The sequence below is a fragment of the Pagrus major genome, chromosome 18 (genome assembly GCF_040436345.1).
Source record: "Pagrus major chromosome 18, Pma_NU_1.0".
Lineage (NCBI taxonomy): Eukaryota > Metazoa > Chordata > Actinopteri > Spariformes > Sparidae > Pagrus > Pagrus major.
This window is the reverse complement of record NC_133232.1, coordinates 36,007,843-36,026,073: the sequence shown is the minus strand read 5'-3', so window position 1 is coordinate 36,026,073 and position 18,231 is coordinate 36,007,843. Positions and strand designations below refer to the sequence as shown.

The 18,231-nt window shown below is 45.4% G+C and overlaps 2 protein-coding genes across 5 annotated transcripts in view; one reads left to right on the top strand and one right to left on the bottom strand.

The window, feature by feature from the left end:
- gria2b (glutamate receptor, ionotropic, AMPA 2b) overlaps positions 1 to 18,231 on the bottom strand; it is a 62,870-nt gene that overhangs the window by 31,770 nt on the left and 12,869 nt on the right. The window lies entirely within an intron of this gene.
- On the top strand, positions 12,533 to 16,931 carry LOC141013535 (uncharacterized). Its single transcript, XM_073487289.1, has 2 exons — positions 12,533 to 13,561; positions 16,776 to 16,931. Exons 1-2 carry the CDS (start codon positions 12,533 to 12,535, stop codon positions 16,776 to 16,778), a joined length of 1,032 nt encoding a protein of 343 aa, XP_073343390.1. The 3' UTR covers positions 16,779 to 16,931.

Genomic DNA, 18,231 nt, shown 5'->3' with positions numbered 1-18,231 from the left:
GCTTGTGTTACGGTAAAAAGATCCACTGTAGGCCAGTCGACGTGTGAAACTTTAATGAGTGGACCTATGACTTTTTAATACAGTGGGAATAAGCCATGTTGTGTACAGTACGAGTCAAGCATTAACCAAATACCGTACATTAATTCTTCATATCTGTGCTGAGGCATGATATGCTGTAATGGTGCCGTGTTGTGTTTGATTTCTGCTCAGGCATAAAATCATGTCAGGCTTCTCCTACGAGGGTCATGTAGCAGAGTGCATGTGCTACGCTGTGCTGCTTCACCGCCACCTATTAGCAGTAGATGTGTCCGCGGTAGATTATTTAACATCCTTAATATATATTCTTAAGAGGCCCTCGTAGTTAAATGATTGTAGTTGTTCCTTTTATGCAGCCTGCCTTCATGAAGACTCTGTGTGTATTTGCATCACATTATTTGTATTACATCCTCATCTTGTTGACTCATCTGTGCAATCATTCATGACTCGTGCTCAGGTACATACAATACAGTACCTTTGCTGGCCTCTAACATTCATTATGCACGGACCAGAGAAGTGCACTGCAGACTGAAGGTAAACATGGCTGGATGCTGAGTGTGTCAGTAATCCTGAGGTTGCAGGCTGTTTCTCAAGCAGCGCACCGGGGTCAGCAGATTGGTATGTTGCTTGTAAATGTGTATTGATCAGATGTAAGTTAATCAGGCTTATTGACGTGGACATATGTGTGTTCCAGTGTAATAAACTAATGAGTGATTTCACTCTCCACAATATAACTGTGATGACTTGCTGACGAAGGGAATTGGAGTGCATACATCAGATATTAGCTCGCCTGGCGTAAGTAGGCATGCTGCCACTTCTGTACCGGCTGTGGCAGCCATCATTGATGAGATGCACTCATGCTGAGCTGCATAAAGACAGACTGCTGTGGTCTGAGCAACATGGGAATGAGGGAATGTTTTCAACACACTCTCGTAGAAGCTTTTCTTCAGCCTTTATTTAAAGCGGGATGCTCTGGAAAGGTTCAATTCCTGCTTTAATTTTGTCACACGCCTACACAGTGAGTACTCTTTACAGCCACTTTCTTGTACCGTTAGGCACTGAGCAGCTTCATTTGTGGAGTTTGGGTCGAAATTAACAGCAGGTCATTAAACTTTGTCTCTGGTAAATGAATCAGGCAGTCTGCGAGATTCAGTCCTCGTCTGTTCTCAGACGTTGTCCCTGCTGAACGCGACAGACACACTTGGACCGTGAAGAACTTAAATTAAACCTAAACTAATTCTTCCTGTCTCGAATAGGGTTATGAAATTATTCCAGGCACACTTGGTTCCAGAAGTAAAAGTAATTTTCTGCTCAGACAGTGGTTCAGCAGGTGGCTGATAGTTGGAGCACTGCAAAGGCTTGGATGGACAAAAAACTGTGATCATTTATACGAAATTGTCTTGTTCTTTGATAAAGAAAACTCGTAAAATGTAAAGAACGAAGTCAACTACCACTCCCAACGAGTGCATTTCTCTGTGCATCAAGGCTCTGATCCTGTCACATGTTGATGGTCTGCAGCTGAAACATACAGCTGTTAGAAAACTGATAACATGCATCTTAAATCAATTCACTTTCACATGCAAGGTACTAATTTTGATGTCTGCTCCCACTACAATGACGAGGCAGCTGAATTCACAACAGTTCTGATTCATGTCTATTCTCCATAGCAACAGCTATTCACCATAGCAACGGCAGCTAGGGCTCATGGGTATTGTGGTATTAAGAGTCATTTGCTGTACTGAAGTAATGGAGAAAAAAAAAGATGAAATAAAATGGTGGCCATAATCTTAATTTATATTATTGTTACATTATCAGGACACTCCTGTGTGTCTGTGCAGAAGGAGACGGAGGATATGATTTAAAGAAAATCATTGAAAGGGGAATTCAGATTACATACGTCTTTAACCAGCAACTCAATGAGAAAAGTGACAAAGAGAGTGACAAAACATTATCAAAATAAAATCATGCTAAAAAATGTGCCTCTCAGGCCGACAGCTTCAGGTCGGTTTCAGCTCGTCTTTGCAACAGTTTACACAGTAAACAGTACCGCAGCCCAACCTGACACATTGTGTCACACTCCTGCACCACTGCTGCAACGTAGGAAGTTAAACCACAAGAAACACTGACATGTTCAGGCTTGAATCGTCTTTAATGAAAAATAATCAAATTAATCAGTTGATGCTGATTAATATATACTTGGCAGGTGATTTTCTAAGTTTACCAGCCCTTGGCAAGTGAGCCAAAATGTTAAGAGTGGGTCGAATGCTCCACTCAACGACATCAAGCAAGATTTTGTGACGCAGAAAGTATGTTATTCATATACTTCAACCTCAGACTTTCTAATTAGTCTAGAGTGCTGAAAGCATTCGCTCCATAATCAAAAGCTCTTTGAGCTTAAGGTTACCCCAACAGCCCCTGCTGCCTCTTACCCCTCAGAGTCCTCAGAAATGCACTGCTCAACAAGAATGGGCCAAAATAAGCCGGGGCAAGGCCAGCTTTCATCGCCTGCCAGTATTCATGTGCTTCCAAAGTCTTTACAGATTCGTTGACTCGAGCAATTAAATGTTCATCACAGCCATCGGAGACAAACCGTTAACAGCAGTCCGATCACCTCCATCAGTCTGTGGCGGCGTTCCTAATCTGTTTAGCAGATGACATTGGCCGGAGCTGTGGCCGCAGAGAGATCAGGCCTCATTAATCTAATTTCACTTTTGTCTAACCGGAGCTAATAGAACCCAAAATGTGTCGTCGTTCACTGCCAACATCTAATGGGAAAATGATTTTGTACAATTCAGCGAAGAGGATGAAACATTCCTCAGAGGAGAGTTGAGGTTACATGTAGTTCATGGCACTTATGTTCCTGGGTAACAGCTGACTGAAGGGAACAAAGCCTGAAAGAAAGAAGTTAAAAATTATGCTGAAAAGTTTTCATTTAAATCCAGTTTCAGGAATTAAAGTTTTATGATGTCGACAGATTTTCTTCCAGAAAAATAATTTTGTCAGTTGAACCAACCAGAGCACTCGTTTATCCGACAATGTATTTTACCATGTAAGTTGTGATTTGTCCAACATACTATCAATTTCAGGTGAAAATATTTAAATACATTTTCTCTCCACTCTATTTTTCTACAGCAGACAGACAGACAGACAGACAGACAGACAGACATGTGACCACCTGGCAAAATACTCCAAACTGCTTCTATTTTAGTTCCCTCTACATTGATCACACACACACACACACACACACACACACACACAAGGTGAACACGTTACCAGCTGACTCGCGAGGACAGTACTGATGACACTCTGTGCCCAATTCTCACCAAGAGGACACAACATAATCATATCCTTTGTTTCATGTTTTCCTCCTCACCCTCCTTGATTCTCCATCATTACATCCCCGTTATCACCGCATTCATCTGCTATAGCTGATGAAATCATCTTTGTTTATGTTTATGTCACATTTGTGTTTTGAAAAATGAGAATGATATGGACTGTGTGACAAATCTCACATTTGTTTCTTAGACGAGGAACAAAACTCCTATCTCGTCATGGCATCGAAGAGGAGAACAAATATGTTGTAGCGCTCCTCACTGCCGCCCCCTGAAGCTAATAGAGCTGTAGAGTTTCCTCCTGTCTCTGCGTCACTCTCTCCATTGTCGAGTTTCTGAGGCTTTCTCTGCTGACACCCTCTCTGCTGGTGAGCTTGCTGAGTTCGCCCAGGATTAAAACTCTCTGAGCTCATGCTTAGCGACTGGATATCCCCACGACTGTGCTGCAGCTTATGCCAGAGCGAACAGTTTGACAACATGTTACTTTATTACCAAGTGTGGTGATTCACATCCAGAAGCAGTGCACCGCCCGTTTCTGCATGCAGCGACCGTTCAGAGAGGATTTTGTGCAAGAAGTTTGTGATGGGCTGATCTACGTGTGCCTCTTCTGTGAGGAACTGAGAAATGTTTAATTAAGGAAGAAAAGCCAGCCACAAACATTAACTTTTAGAAACAGTGAGGATTGTTGAAAAAGCCATTAAGCCTCGGTCACATCTGACTGCTTTTCAATGAAACCAGGCAGCATTTGCCGGCAGAAATCCCCCTCTGAACACAGAGGAAAAGAAGTGACTGGGTAAATCTTTTTCTTAACAGTGTTGATGAGGTCACTCTAATTATGCACCACGAGCAGAATGTTGAAACAAATCTTGTTATTGCTCACTGCCGGGTCTGTAAGCTGTGGTCTGGACCCGCTTTTCCCTCCATATCTTTCTGTTCGAAAAGATAAAATGAGAAAAAAATGCAGTTCTCACTTAATCTGGGAGTGTTCAAGTGAGATAAACACACTGAGGACTTGGGGACTTGTAATCCGAACATTGTAGTTACAGACAATAGTGCACAGTGAATAGAAACTGTACGTGCACATGTGCATGTGTGTCTGGTTTGTCTGTGTTTAGCTGTGAGAGCTGGTTGGTGTCAAAACTCCTCTTGGATGTTTTTAATGGGTCTTCTGTGAACCAGTGAAGTCAATAGCATTGAGCTTTGTGATGAAGACAATGTACGACATAAGATGAATTCCTAAGAGAAATCTGTACATGTAGAAGCAGAGCAGAGCAGACAGCCATGATGCATATTACTGTATGTTCCAGATTTATTCAGCTGCATTTAAAATATCATTAGAAATATTGCATTTTTTAAATATATATCCAAGATGTGCATGTGTTTAATGCACTTGCGCTGGCTGCATGCGGGGCTGTTTTCACTGACTCGACACTCACAGGTGAAACTCAGGTGAGTCACAGTGGGGGTTGTGGGTGAGGTTCATTCATGCGTCGTGTGCCCTGAGGAAGGACTTACGCTCAACCTTCAGAAGGATATCAGAAGGAGCTGGACGAGGTTAAACATGTGAATTTTCTAAATCCAACACGAGATTAAACTGCATCAACAAACGTGTACTCAAACTTCCACATGGAAAACAAATATCTTCCACGGATGCATTTTAAGACCTGGTGGAGAGTAAAAGAGATTTATCTCTCAAAAATCTTTTTGCATTTTACTTCTTCATTCGTTGCTTCATTAAAGGTCCAATTTGTAAGATAGTTGATTGTTGAGCCTCACTCGTCAAATACTGACACTTATTCTACCATTATTAATATTTACATTAAATATATATGTTGATTGTTTTTTTTTTTTTTCTTTTTTGTTTTTCTTTTTCTTCATCTTCTATCATTTTGGTGAATTGCATTGTTGTGCAATGACTCTTGTTTATGTAAAACAAAAAAGCAAAATAAATAAAGAGTTTAAAAAAAAAAAAATATATATGTTGATGAACAACAGCATTAAACAGAAAACAACACTTTCTAACAACTTCCCAAGTTTCTCTGCAGTTCCTTTACATTATTTGTACCACAGACATATTTATAAGCACTCATCAGACACTGTGTGGTCATCAGAAGGTCCTGATCACCTCATTATCAGCAGCGTGTTAAATTTGTCGCAGCAGTGACTCTGGCACTGCGTCACCTTCCAAGGAGAAGGTGCACCCTGTGAAATATATTTAGCCGTCCCAATTAGCTGACCTCGTTTTCACCACCATGGCACTGAAGGCATCTCCACCACTCCACCACTGTTTACACCACTGCTCTGTCACTGATCAAAGATAAAACCTGCATAAATTAACTAATTGGCTAATAAAGCACCCAAACTCAGCTCACATCTAACACACCAACATCAGTAAAGTACTTCTTGAAAGGATGACAGCTACCGTTATTTATTTACTTCATTTATTTATTTATTTATTTATTTTTTGTGGAAAATGTATTTAGTCTAATCATCCCTAATGAGACCCAAAACTTACAGATGTGTACACTGAGGTCTGGTGAGAATACAATGGACATCAACAAGTCATTATTTTCAATATACTTAAAGTTCACAGTTGTCATAATCTTTGTTAGACATTAGCAATGTTTTCAAAATCATATTTAAAACCACCTGAATCAACTTTTATACGGAGCAACTTGATGGCGTTGAAAACCTTGGCTTACAGTAGTCCTTTAATTTAGTACCAGAGTCACATTTTATTGAAAAAAATTAAACAAAACGAGAAAGAAAGTGTTTAATTGGAGGCAATGTGTTGGGTTTAATGTAGCTGTAGTGATCAGAGAGGACGTCCATTAAACCAGCAGTGGACAACATCTATGTGATATTTAATAGAGGACCAACAGAGGCCCAGTGCATCAGCAAAATGATGAATCAGTTTAACACACACACGCACGCACGCATGCACGCACGCACACACACACACACACACACACACACACACGTCACTGTGGTGATGATCATCAGCAGTCCAGTCACAGCTAACAGAACTGACTGTTAGATGTCTCACCCTCCCTGACACTCCTGTTCTCACCACACAGAAAAGGCCTCGGGACTTTGGGGATTTTATGTAAAACTGATCTGTGGCCCGTTGGCGAGGCCGCTTAAAGCCACCACACCTTCCGCCAGAGCGACCTGAGCACATTTGTCACTGATATAGTTGCTGCCTACAGTCTGACCTTGTATGTCTCGAGCAAACTGGACAAAGTAGGTGGTTTGTCAGAGCCTTTCCAAAGTGATCCGTGTGACCGGTCCAAACACAACTACACTGCTACACACTGTTTACAGAATGGTTTAGGTTACTAAATTCTCTTTGGTTAAAGGGCCGTCCATGATAACTACAATGATAACGATATGAGTATCCACAATTATGAACGATGACATGTCGGCAGCTTAGGAAGATGGTTCTTGACCTGTTACTCCTGTAGGTTGCACACAGAAACAAAAAGAAAACCACGAGGATATGGGTTCACAAATTCTCCAAAGATGAGAGGAGTTAGGAGAATCCAACACTCTGTACAAGAGCTGCCATCTTTAAAAACAAATTATTCATCAAATTGCTCTGAAAGTGATCTCAAAGATATTGTTTGCCACAGTCGTAGTTATGGTATGAAAACTATTTATTAATAGTTTTTGTTCTGGTGTGGACGTCCATCATTCAGGAAAACAACATGTTGACTGTTGCTATGAAACAGGATGAGAGAGCCACAGTCCTCAGCCTCAAAGCCTTTTCACATCCTTTTAATACCCAACCAACATCTCCAGCCTTCTTAAGACTTGTTGCAAGAGCAAAATATTCTACCTTGTCTCATAGAAATTACATTCATTTCTAAGAAACTGGCATTATGTTTCTGACTAAATGTATTTGTTGATTGCAAAGTATTTCATTTGTTATTCGTGAATTTTCTTTCCAGTAAACAAAAGCCAAAACACTTAATGCTAAGAGTTAAATAACAATATTCATCTCACTTTCATGTCTGCATGCTAAGTATGTATCTGCAGCCTGCAGCTGGTTGGCTTAAAGGGTAAGTACACCAATTTTACACATTAAAGTGTGTAGGTCTTGGGAGTACTTGTGAATAAGTTAAAATAGTAGTATGATACATTTTTGGGCTCCAGAAGAAGCTGCATGTAATCTGATAAACTGCCTCCAATGATGTCACTCGGTAATTATTTTGCATTGTGGGTAATGTAGGCTCTTTATACTACTTTCTCACAAATGCAGCAGTACTCCCCATGACCTGTAAACTCACTTTTAATGTGTAGAATTGGTGGCGTTACCCTTTAATTTAGCATAAAGACGGGTTCTGTCCAAACAACAAAATCTCCTCACCAGCAGCTCTGAAGCTCAACGTTTGCATGAGAACTACTCTTTCTCACAGCAAAACTAATGTGGACTGTAAAAATACCCAGAATTCCAAGACTTCCCTATTAAATATAAAATGTTTATGTTTCCGCTTCATCCTCGGCTGCAGACACATTTCAAGCATTTAAAAAAATCATGTTTTAGCTCCCTCGGGTGATCTCCACGCTTTTAGCGTCTTACAGAGTCCTCCTGTCGGTCTTCCATCGCTGCAGGTGAAGCAAGGACAACTCAAAGAAGCTTTTGAAACCCAAATCATTTCTGTCTTCCTAAACGCTCGTGTAATATCAGACTCCTTCTTTATTAGGTATTTGCTTCCCTATCATTAAACCTCAGGAATAGAAAATGTTCAGAGATGTCTCTCACTCGAGGCTCTGACACAAGAATAATTTTTGAGACTTTCATCTTTTCTTCAGATCTAAATTAATATGCTGTTTAGCCCTCAGCTGAATTCCTATTCTCACCATTCCCAAAGGACTTCTTTAGGTTAAAGGATTATAAAAGAAACAATGTGCTTCAACATGCGGGAACATGCAACACTTCAGGAAAGCAAAATGTTTATCAATAACCAATGAAAGATGAAATTCGTGGTGCGTAGGCAGCGTTTTGTAACTTCTAACAGCTTTGTCTGCAGCCCATAAAGCATGATCTGGTTTCTTTCCCTCCGTAGACTGTTGCCAGGGTAACATATTTCAGCCATGTTCCCTCTCTACTCTGCAGAAAATATTCATCTCATCTCATGTACAGTAGTGTCGAGGCTTTAAATGTCAGGGAATCAACCAAATGGATTATATTTATCAAAATTAACATAAATACTACACGTGAAAATAGTTCAAAATGTTTCAGAAATCAAACTTCTAAAAAATCTTCTCATTATGAAACTCTGTTGCCGCGGTGACAGCTCTCAGTCACGCGCTCGAGTGGCCGATAGGAAGACTTGTGGGAGGTGTCACTGTGGGCCGGCGAGCCCCACTGGGAAGTGTTTTTGTCTGCCTCGGAGCAGCTCTTCCGGCAGCTGGTTTCCAGAAGAACAGTACAGCTCAGTTCTTATCAACTTCTGACCCCTCCTCCTCCTCCCATCTCCCATCCTATCCCTCCCTGTCTCTTTCTCGCTTTCTCCTTTTGTTCACTGACCTGTTTCCTGAAGGCTTTCTGACGGGGCCGTGGATGGAGGATGGAGGTTTCACAAGAACACAGTCTGATGAATGCTCTCTATGCTGAGCACTCAATCGTTGTACAGCGCCCCCAATGTCCCTATTGTCGTTTCAGCTCTGCCTTTTGTTGCTCTCACTTCTGAATGCTTGAAGGGCGGAGGGTGGGGGGCTGGAGGCTGCCTGAACAGCTCATCCACGCCTGTTAATGACTAGGATGGACTGCTGACTAAAGCTACATCACCTACTACTAACTAACAATGTGCTGCACCAGCATTGCTCCTGTGAATTTGGAATCAATACCATAAGTAACATCAAAACAGCTCCACTGATTTTATACATCAAAGTCAGTTTATTAGTGATGATCAGTGATAACAGTTGATTCTGTTGTTCTGGAGGAGATTTTTCAAGACTAAAGGAAATAAAGCCATATGATGTCACCAGGGTTATCTCAGCTTCCTCCTTCCAGTCCTTCCCAGTTTACTCTGGAACAAAACGATACCATCAGGTTGGACCTTTTGGACCTTGAGCTCAGCAATGCTCCTGAACGCAGGTATCAAAGAGCCATAAATCAACCTATATTTATTTTGTCTCAAGCTGTTGCAGAGGTGACCTCAGAGTTCTCCTATATACGCAGACATTTGGAGTTATCAAAAGAAGATTGTTGTTATTTTGCTCCAAATGTGGAAATTAACTATTGCAACCATCTTCTGGTCATCTCAAGAACAAGGCTGAAGCACAGAGGAGATCCTGCCTTTGCAGTTGTAGCCCCCAAAATTAGAAAAAATGTGCCTCTGCATGTCAGGCAGGCCACTATACTCCCTGTTTTAAGATCTTAAAACATATTTTAATCCTTTGGTGTTAATGAGAATTGCCTCTCTGTGTTATTGTCCTGGTCTTTGTGTTTTTACTGTGCTGGGTTTTTTTTAATGGTTTTTGCTGTTTAGCGATTCTGCAGCACTTTGGTCAGCTGCTGTTATCTTATTCCCTGGCTTTTAGCTCATTATGAGATTGCTTTTCCATTTATTGTCCTTTTCTCTTTGTGTTTTTGTTTGTTTTTATGATTATTGCTATTTTTAATTGTACAGCTCTTTGGTCTTTGCTTTTTAAAATGTGCTTTCTACAGTGGCGAGTCTAGAGTCTGTTGGTTTCCATTATCATTATTGTTATTTAATTTAACTATTATTTCCAGTTTTGGCATGAGTAGAATTTTGTTTAATATGAATAACTTTAAAAGTCTTAACAATTAAAACTTATATTAATAACTTAACAACTTCAACATTGTCACATTGTAAATAACCCACATTTTAGGGTCGTTGATCATCAACACATAAAGTGCTGAGTTTATCATTGTCAATGCAAGATGTGCAAATATAAGTGGCCATCTGGGTCCTTTACCCTAATTTCTGGTTTTCCTCTCCTAATGCTGCATCTCTGGGTTTCTAAATACATTTGGATTGGGATGGATCTGTTGAAGCTGCCATGGTTTTGGTTCCTGTTTTATTTTGTAGCTATATCCTGTTGTGTGTTTTTGTCACTTTCTACTTCCTGCTCACCTGCATTCTGTTTCCCTCCTGTGCTCCTCCCACACCTGTCTCACATCAGCCTCATTAGCACTGCGCTTGTGTGTTCCCTGTGTTCCTGTTTTGTTCCCCGTGTTTTTCTGGCTTGTCCTTAGTTCTTGTATTTATTTGGTATTTTCCTTTGCCTGCTCTTTTGTTGCTTGGATGTTGGACAGTGGTTATCAGCAATTAAGCCTGCTTTTTGTTCTTCTACCTGCCTGCTTGCCTCTGTGTCTTGTGATTGAGTCCATTTTTATAAACATAAACACGACAGAAACAAGCTGGACTTGCACATTTCCTGCCACCACAGAGGAGGTTAAGTTCCCTCCAGACAATTGAGAACCACTCTGTTTTAAATCTGTCTTTTGCAAGCCCGCTGAATTTATGGAAGTGCAATTAGACCCTTTTAATCTAACAGCGGCATAATTTGTGGCATAGTTTATGATAGTGTAAATAACAGCAGCTAGCTAATACCTTCTAATGAAGCCAAGAAAACCCCACTGCCTTTGAATTATAAACAGTTTATATTTAAAAAAAAAACACAATTGTGATACTCAAATCTTTGTTGACATCTATTCTTCCAAAAAGATCATATAATATTCCAACTAGTGGCAGTCTGTAAACAATGTTCACAGTAAATTATGCAGTGTTTGATTATATTTCCTATCGCAAGAACACAGACTTAGTTTCGTTCGCACATCTTAGATCTGAGGAAAGAGAAGCACTGTGCCGTGTTTCTGTGCAGCGGCACACCAATCCATCCCAATAAGCACAATACAGAATTCTTCAGCCATATTGATTCTACGCAGCCGGCACATACATCACACACGGCCTCTTTGTTCGCATTTCGTCTGCCTCCTGTAATAAAACATATCGTACGTCCACTGACCTTTAGTGGAAATACCAAAGCAGACTTTAGATCGGCTGTTCTATTGTTCTAATGATCTCGGGACCTGCCAGACCAAAATTAGTTACATCTATAAAAACACAAGCTTCATCTGGCATCTGAGGGAGCAGCTGCCATAGAAACCAGACACTCGGTGTTTGCTGAGGATGAATGAGGATCAGCTGAAAGCAGTGAGACAATATACATGATCCTGATGGCTCCTGTTAAAGCTACTTTTCATATCATAGCTGAAGCAAATTGAAATATTTAATTTAAATTAGTTGTCCCAAACCCTTCTCTCTCTTGTTTATCTCACATTCGTTCTCACCCCAAACCAGTTTTTTCCTTCTGTTCTCTTTTCTCTCTCATTACAGGAACCACAGGGGATGAAAGATGGAGCCACGAGACATCCCATCATTGAGAAACTTGCGACCTTCATGATCATCACCTCCCTGGGTCGTTCGAGATGACCCCGGGCCTCTCATCAGCTCACCATCTCCATTTGACCACTGACTCACTGTCTCTTCATTGGCCCTTGGTTCATCTCTCTGTCCCTGGCCTATCACACAGCCATTTATCCATCGCTCTAGTTCAGTTCTTGGATGAATAACTGACTTGGTTGTGAAAATGGCGTTCGTGTAACTTGTAGAAACTACAGCAGAGATGAGTCTGTGTGGTTATTTGAAAATAGAGCTCGTGCCCATCAGAAAGAAGTGTTCTCTTTAGCCATTATATTAGATTCATGTGGATTCTACATTATTTTTTACCATAATTCTGAAAATAAAAGCATGTGTGGAGGGGGCGTGGTGCATCGGCTGCAGGAGAGAGGTGTGGGGAGGGCTCAGGAGAGCAGCGCCAGGTGAGAGTGATTGGCACACCGGTTTCCTGTTGAGCTAATCACTCTCTCCTTTAAAACACAGTAGCGTGCTGGACCTGGGGGGAGAGACGAGTGAGCCACACAGGGACGGATGCTCCTGGCGGTCGGCAGCAACGGACGCCTGTGATCGACCCCGAGAGAGCTATTGTGTGGCCCGAGTATTGAAAAATAAAAAGAACATAAAAATCATCACTCCGTGTGTCTGTTCCTGTCGAGAAACCCACAGTGGCATCAGACCACGCCACATTGGCGCCCAACGTGATTCGGCAGGCGAACGCAGAGACGGGGGATGACGGAACCGCAGCAACCAATCATGGCGCTGGCGCAGATGCTGGCAGAAGTAGCGGCCATGAACCGAGACCAGGCCGTGCTCAGCAGGCAGCAGCTGGCAGCACTTCAGGGCCAGGCCGAAAAACAGACCCAGCTGTTAGAGGTGATGGTGAACCGGGCGGGGGCAGCGGCACCGGCCCCCTCGCTCGTTGGGTTGGCACTCCATAAAATGTCGGAGCAGGACGACCCACAGACATTTCTGGGGATGTTTGAGGAGACGGCGAAGGCATGCGGCTGGCCGGAGGCGGAGTGGGCCGTGCGACTGCTTCCCCTTCTGTCGGGGGACGCTCAAACTGCGGCGCTCGGCCTGCCTGCCCCCTCCCGACAGTACGCGAACATAAAGAGGGCCATCCTGGACCGACTGGGATTTTCCCCGGAGGACCATCGCCGCAGGTTTCGGGGAGCCAGGCTCGGACCCGCAGAGCGGCCGTTTGTCTTCGCGCAGCAGCTGAAGGACGCGGCAACGCGATGGCTGCAGCCCGGGGATTCCGCCGGCGAGGTCCGGCTGGTAGACCAGATCGTCCTGGAGCAGTTCACGGAGGGGCTTCCAGCTGCCACCTCGGACTGGGTGCACTGCCACCGCCCGGTGGACCTGACAACGGCCATCACACTGGCGGAGGACCATCTGGCCGTGCTCTCCAGAGCCCGGGCACAGGAGGATCGGCCAGCCGCTCCCGCCCGTCCCACGCCGGCACCCCGGAGAAGACCTGCGCCCGACACACACACACACACGCACACACCCGCTCGACCCTCTCCTCCTCCCCGATCTAATCCCCCTTCCCCTCTTTTTCCTTCCCAGGTTCCAGCCGCTACAGGGGCTGCTCTCAGCCCACAGAGGGTTCCTCAGGCGGCAGGGCAGGAGTGCTGGAGGTGTGGACAGCCCGGACACTTCCGCCGTGAATGCCCACTCATGGAGGTCGGTCAAGTGATTCGGGTTGTCGGCCCTCCAGCACCCTCCCCCGGTCCAGGAGGGACGTACAGCGTTCCGGTAAGGATTCAGGGGGGTACATATCAGGCGATGGTGGACTCGGGCTGCATGCAGTCTATAGTTCGCCAGAGTCTGATTCGACCCGGGGCTCTGATAGAGGCTGGATGGGTGGATATTAGGTGTGTGCATGGGGATATTCACAGATACCCTGTAGTACCAGTGGAAATTCGGTTTAAGGGTAAAAAGCATAGTATAAAGGCTGCGGTTAGCTCCCGCCTAACGCACCCCCTGATTCTGGGTACTGATTGGCCGGGGTTTGATAAGTTAGTGGGGCAGTGTGTGGGGGTGCGCTCACGGCCGACAGGGACATGGGATATGTGCGCTGTGCTCAGCGGTGACGCGAGGTTGTCCGACACTGCAGACGGGGAGGGGGAGCCAGCGGAGCCTTCTCAGGAGGCTCCGCAGGTTCCTGTGTTTGACTCCATGGAAGATTTTCCACTCGAGCAGTCTCGTGATGATACTCTACGCTTTGCCTTCGACCAAGTGATAAAAATTGATGGTCACACGGTGCGCCCTGACACAGCGTTAACATATCCGCACTTTTCTTTACGTAGGGACAGACTTTACAGAGTGAGCCGTGACACTCAGACAGGAGAAATAATGACCCAGTTGTTGGTACCGAAAAGCCGCCGGGAAATGGTCTTCCAGGCGGCTCATTATAACCCGATGGCTGGACATATGGGGTGTGAAAAGACACTGAACCGTGTAATGGCCCGATTCTATTGGCCTGGTATTTGGGCGGACGTGCGCCGCTGGTGTGCGTCTTGTCCCGAATGCCAGTTGGTTAACCAACCGGCCACCCCGAGAGCGCCTTTGCGCCCATTACCACTGATTGAGGTCCCTTTTGACCGTATTGGGATGGACCTCATCGGGCCATTTCACCGGAGTGCACGTGGATATCGCTTTGTGTTAGTTCTTGTGGATTACGCAACACGATATCCAGAGGCAGTGCCGCTGCGCACCATCTCTGCAAAGAGTGTGGCGCAGGCGCTGGTTCAAGTTATCTCCCGAGTCGGGATCCCGAAAGAGATCCTGACTGACCAAGGCACCCAATTTATGTCACGAACACTGAGAGAACTGTACGGATTATTGGGCATCAAGTCAATTCGGACCAGTGTTTACCACCCTCAAACTGACGGCCTCGTTGAGCGCCTGAATAAGACGTTGAAGTCCATGATCCGTAAATTTGTTCACGATGATAGTAGCAATTGGGATAAGTGGCTAGATCCTCTGTTGTTTGCAGTACGCGAGGTACCCCAGGCCTCCACGGGATTTTCTCCCTTTGAACTGCTGTTTGGCAGGAGACCACGCGGGGTTTTGGACCTGGTTAAAGAAAGCTGGGAGGAAGGTCCAAGCCCCAGTAAAAACGAAGTTCAATACGTCCTGGACCTGAGAGCAAAACTCCAAATTACTCGCCAAGTGGCAAGGGCCCTTTGTGGTCACACGGCGAGTGGGTGAGGTTGACTATGAGCTTGTGCGATCTGACCGGGGAGGGGCTACACAGATTTATCACCTCAACCTCCTTAAAGCTTGGAGAGAGGCGGAGTCTGTTTCCCTGGTGACGGCAGTGGCAGAGAGAGATGAGTTGGGGCCGGAGGTACCAAAATCGACCAATCCTGCCTCGCTCCTATGTGAAAACCATCTCTCGCCGTCCCAGAGAGCAGACATTGCCAGGTTGCAGCAGCGTTACGCTGATGTGTTCTCCCCCCTGCCAGGACGCACAAGCCTTATTCAACACCACGTGCAGACTCACCCGGGCGTGACAGTGCGTTCACGGCCCTATCGTTTGCCTGAACACAAGAGAAAAGTGGTCCAGGCAGAATTGAAAGCCATGTTGGAGATGGGGGTTATAGAAGAGTCCAACAGTGCCTGGTGTAGCCCCATCGTTCTTGTAACCAAGAAAGATGGGTCTATCCGGTTCTGTGTGGACTATCGCAAGGTGAATGATGTTTCACGGTTTGACGCTTATCCTATGCCCCGGGTCGACGAACTCCTGGACCGCCTGGGCACTGCTCGTTTTTTCACGACGCTGGATTTGACCAAAGGCTACTGGCAGATTCCCTTATCTCCAGAGTCTAAGGAGAAAACGGCCTTCTCCACTCCGTACGGTTTGTACCAATTTGTTACACTTCCATTCGGGTTGTTCGGGGCCCCAGCCACGTTTCAACGCCTCATGGACCGGGTGCTGCGTCCACATGCTGTATATGCTGCCGCCTACCTGGATGACGTCATCATCCATAGTAACACCTGGGCGGAGCATGTGCAGCAGGTGGCCGCGGTGCTCGAGTCACTGAGGCAGGCGGGGCTCACGGCCAACCCGAAGAAGTGTGCAGTTGGACGGAGGGAGGTACGGTATCTGGGGTACCACTTGGGCGGCGGGCAGGTGCGTCCTCAGGTAGATAAGACAGCAGCGATTGCAGCCTGCCCAAGGCCCAAGACCAAAAAAGAGGTGCGGCGGTTTTTGGGGCTGGCCGGCTATTACCGGCGATTTATTCCCAACTTCGCGGAGCTGACCAGCCCCTTGACTGACCTCACCCGAAAGGGTGCCTCAGATCCGGTCCAGTGGACGGAGCAGTGCCAGGTGTCGTTTGAGAGGGTTAAGCAGGCCCTCTGTGGGGAGCCTCTTCTCCACACACCTGACTTCTCTCTCCCTTTTGTCCTGCAGACTGATGCGTCGGGCAGAGGGCTGGGGGCCGTTCTGTCCCAGCAGGTGCGGGGCTTCGACCGCCCAGTGCTGTACATCAGCCGCAAGCTGTCCGAGAGGGAGGCCAGGTACAGCACGGTGGAGAGGGAGTGCCTGGCCATCCGGTGGGCGGTCGATGCTCTGCGGTACTACCTGCTGGGGCGCCCATTCACCCTCTGCTCGGACCACGCTCCCCTCCAGTGGCTCCACCGCATGAAGGATGCCAACGCCCGGATCACCCGGTGGTATCTGGCTCTGCAGCCGTTTAAGTTCACGGTGATCCATAGGCCGGGGGTGCAGATGGCTGTGGCCGACTTCCTTTCCCGCTCTCATGAGGAGGGGGGGGGGGGGGGAGTGGGTTAGGCCGGACGGCTCCCCGGCCTAAGTCGGGCGGTGGAGGTATGTGGAGGGGGCGTGGTGCATCGGCTGCAGGAGAGAGGTGTGGGGAGGGCTCAGGAGAGCAGCGCCAGGTGAGAGTGATTGGCACACCGGTTTCCTGTTGAGCTAATCACTCTCTCCTTTAAAACACAGTAGCGTGCTGGACCTGGGGGGAGAGACGAGTGAGCCACACAGGGACGGATGCTCCTGGCGGTCGGCAGCAACGGACGCCTGTGATCGACCCCGAGAGAGCTATTGTGTGGCCCGAGTATTGAAAAATAAAAAGAACATAAAAATCATCACTCCGTGTGTCTGTTCCTGTCGAGAAACCCACAGTGGCATCAGACCACGCCACAGCATGTATTTCTTAAATTTGTACGAGCCAGGGACGTGGCCATGCAGCACAAACAAATAGAGGTCATCTCTAATTAAGGCTGGGCAAAACAAAGTGAGGCCCGTTTCAAACGCTGTAGTTTAGGTAAATACTTTAGTATAAGTTTATAGTATAGTATACAGTAGAGGATACAACATCATTAAACATTTCTAAATGCCATAAAGGAGATGATGAGATGCACACTGACTGTTATTTGCATGAAACATCCTACTGAGAGGAAAACACTTTTGACACTGTGTCTTTGTCAAAGCTTACAGACTCTGAATTAGTGCCAGTGAAAAGTCTCGTAGAGGAAGATGGAGATTATGCAGTACTTGTACTTCAAAAGGAAGCAAACAGAGTTGTGACCTTCTGGATGCCTCGGTTCTCAACAATAAAGAAAGCATTAAAAAGTAAGATGGAGGTTGCAGCAGTCGCCCTGTTCATGGGTTTGATGTCTTCCTTACTGTGGGGGATTTTCATGCAAATTTGACGAGACAACACAGGCTGCTTTGTTGTGAAGGCACAGAAACTTGTTATGTTGACAGAACACTGGACCATGTCGTACTGATGTTTGCTCAGCTGTAATCTTTTTACACGGTTGAAAACTAAATAGCAGTGTATTAAGGTATTTAATGTGATGCAAGGAGACTTTCTGAGGATTATGGATGGTTTTACTCTGAGTAAGTTATATTCTTAACTCTGTCCAGTCAAACTTCCCTTGATTGAGCAAGTAAAGATTAATGTGGGTGAGTTACAGGTAAAGTCTGGATAATGAATCTGCAACAAGTTTGCAATGTGATGACTATCATCAGAGTTTATATCCATTATATTGGATTTGAGCGTGGATCAGATTGCCTGATAACCTGCACCTGGAGTCCTGCTTGATTTTGTTACAGGCACTGGCAACCACCAATTGGGTTTTTGAGAATGACACGAGGGACCAATGGCGTGGTTCGACGGGTGGGACCAACCACCTGACCGAAAGGTTAAAGATGAGGAGACTGGCACAGAACAACAGAAAAAGAGGGAAAAGAAAGCAGAGGCTGGGAGAGACAAAGAGACGTCCCTAAGTTCACACCTAACAAACTAAACAATGAACAAGAGGTCCAGTTTTCTCGTCATGTATGTGGCACCAGAACCACTTAAGCCAAGTCAAGAACTTTACCTAACTCGTAACTTAGTATTTGTTTTGGCTAAACCTGACCAGACCATAAGCAGGGCGATGTCACAGAC

Coding starts and splice junctions, on each gene's coding strand:
- LOC141013535 (XM_073487289.1), top strand. CDS start 12,533: ATGACGGAACCGCAGCAACCAATCATGGCGCTGGCGCAGATGCTGGCA.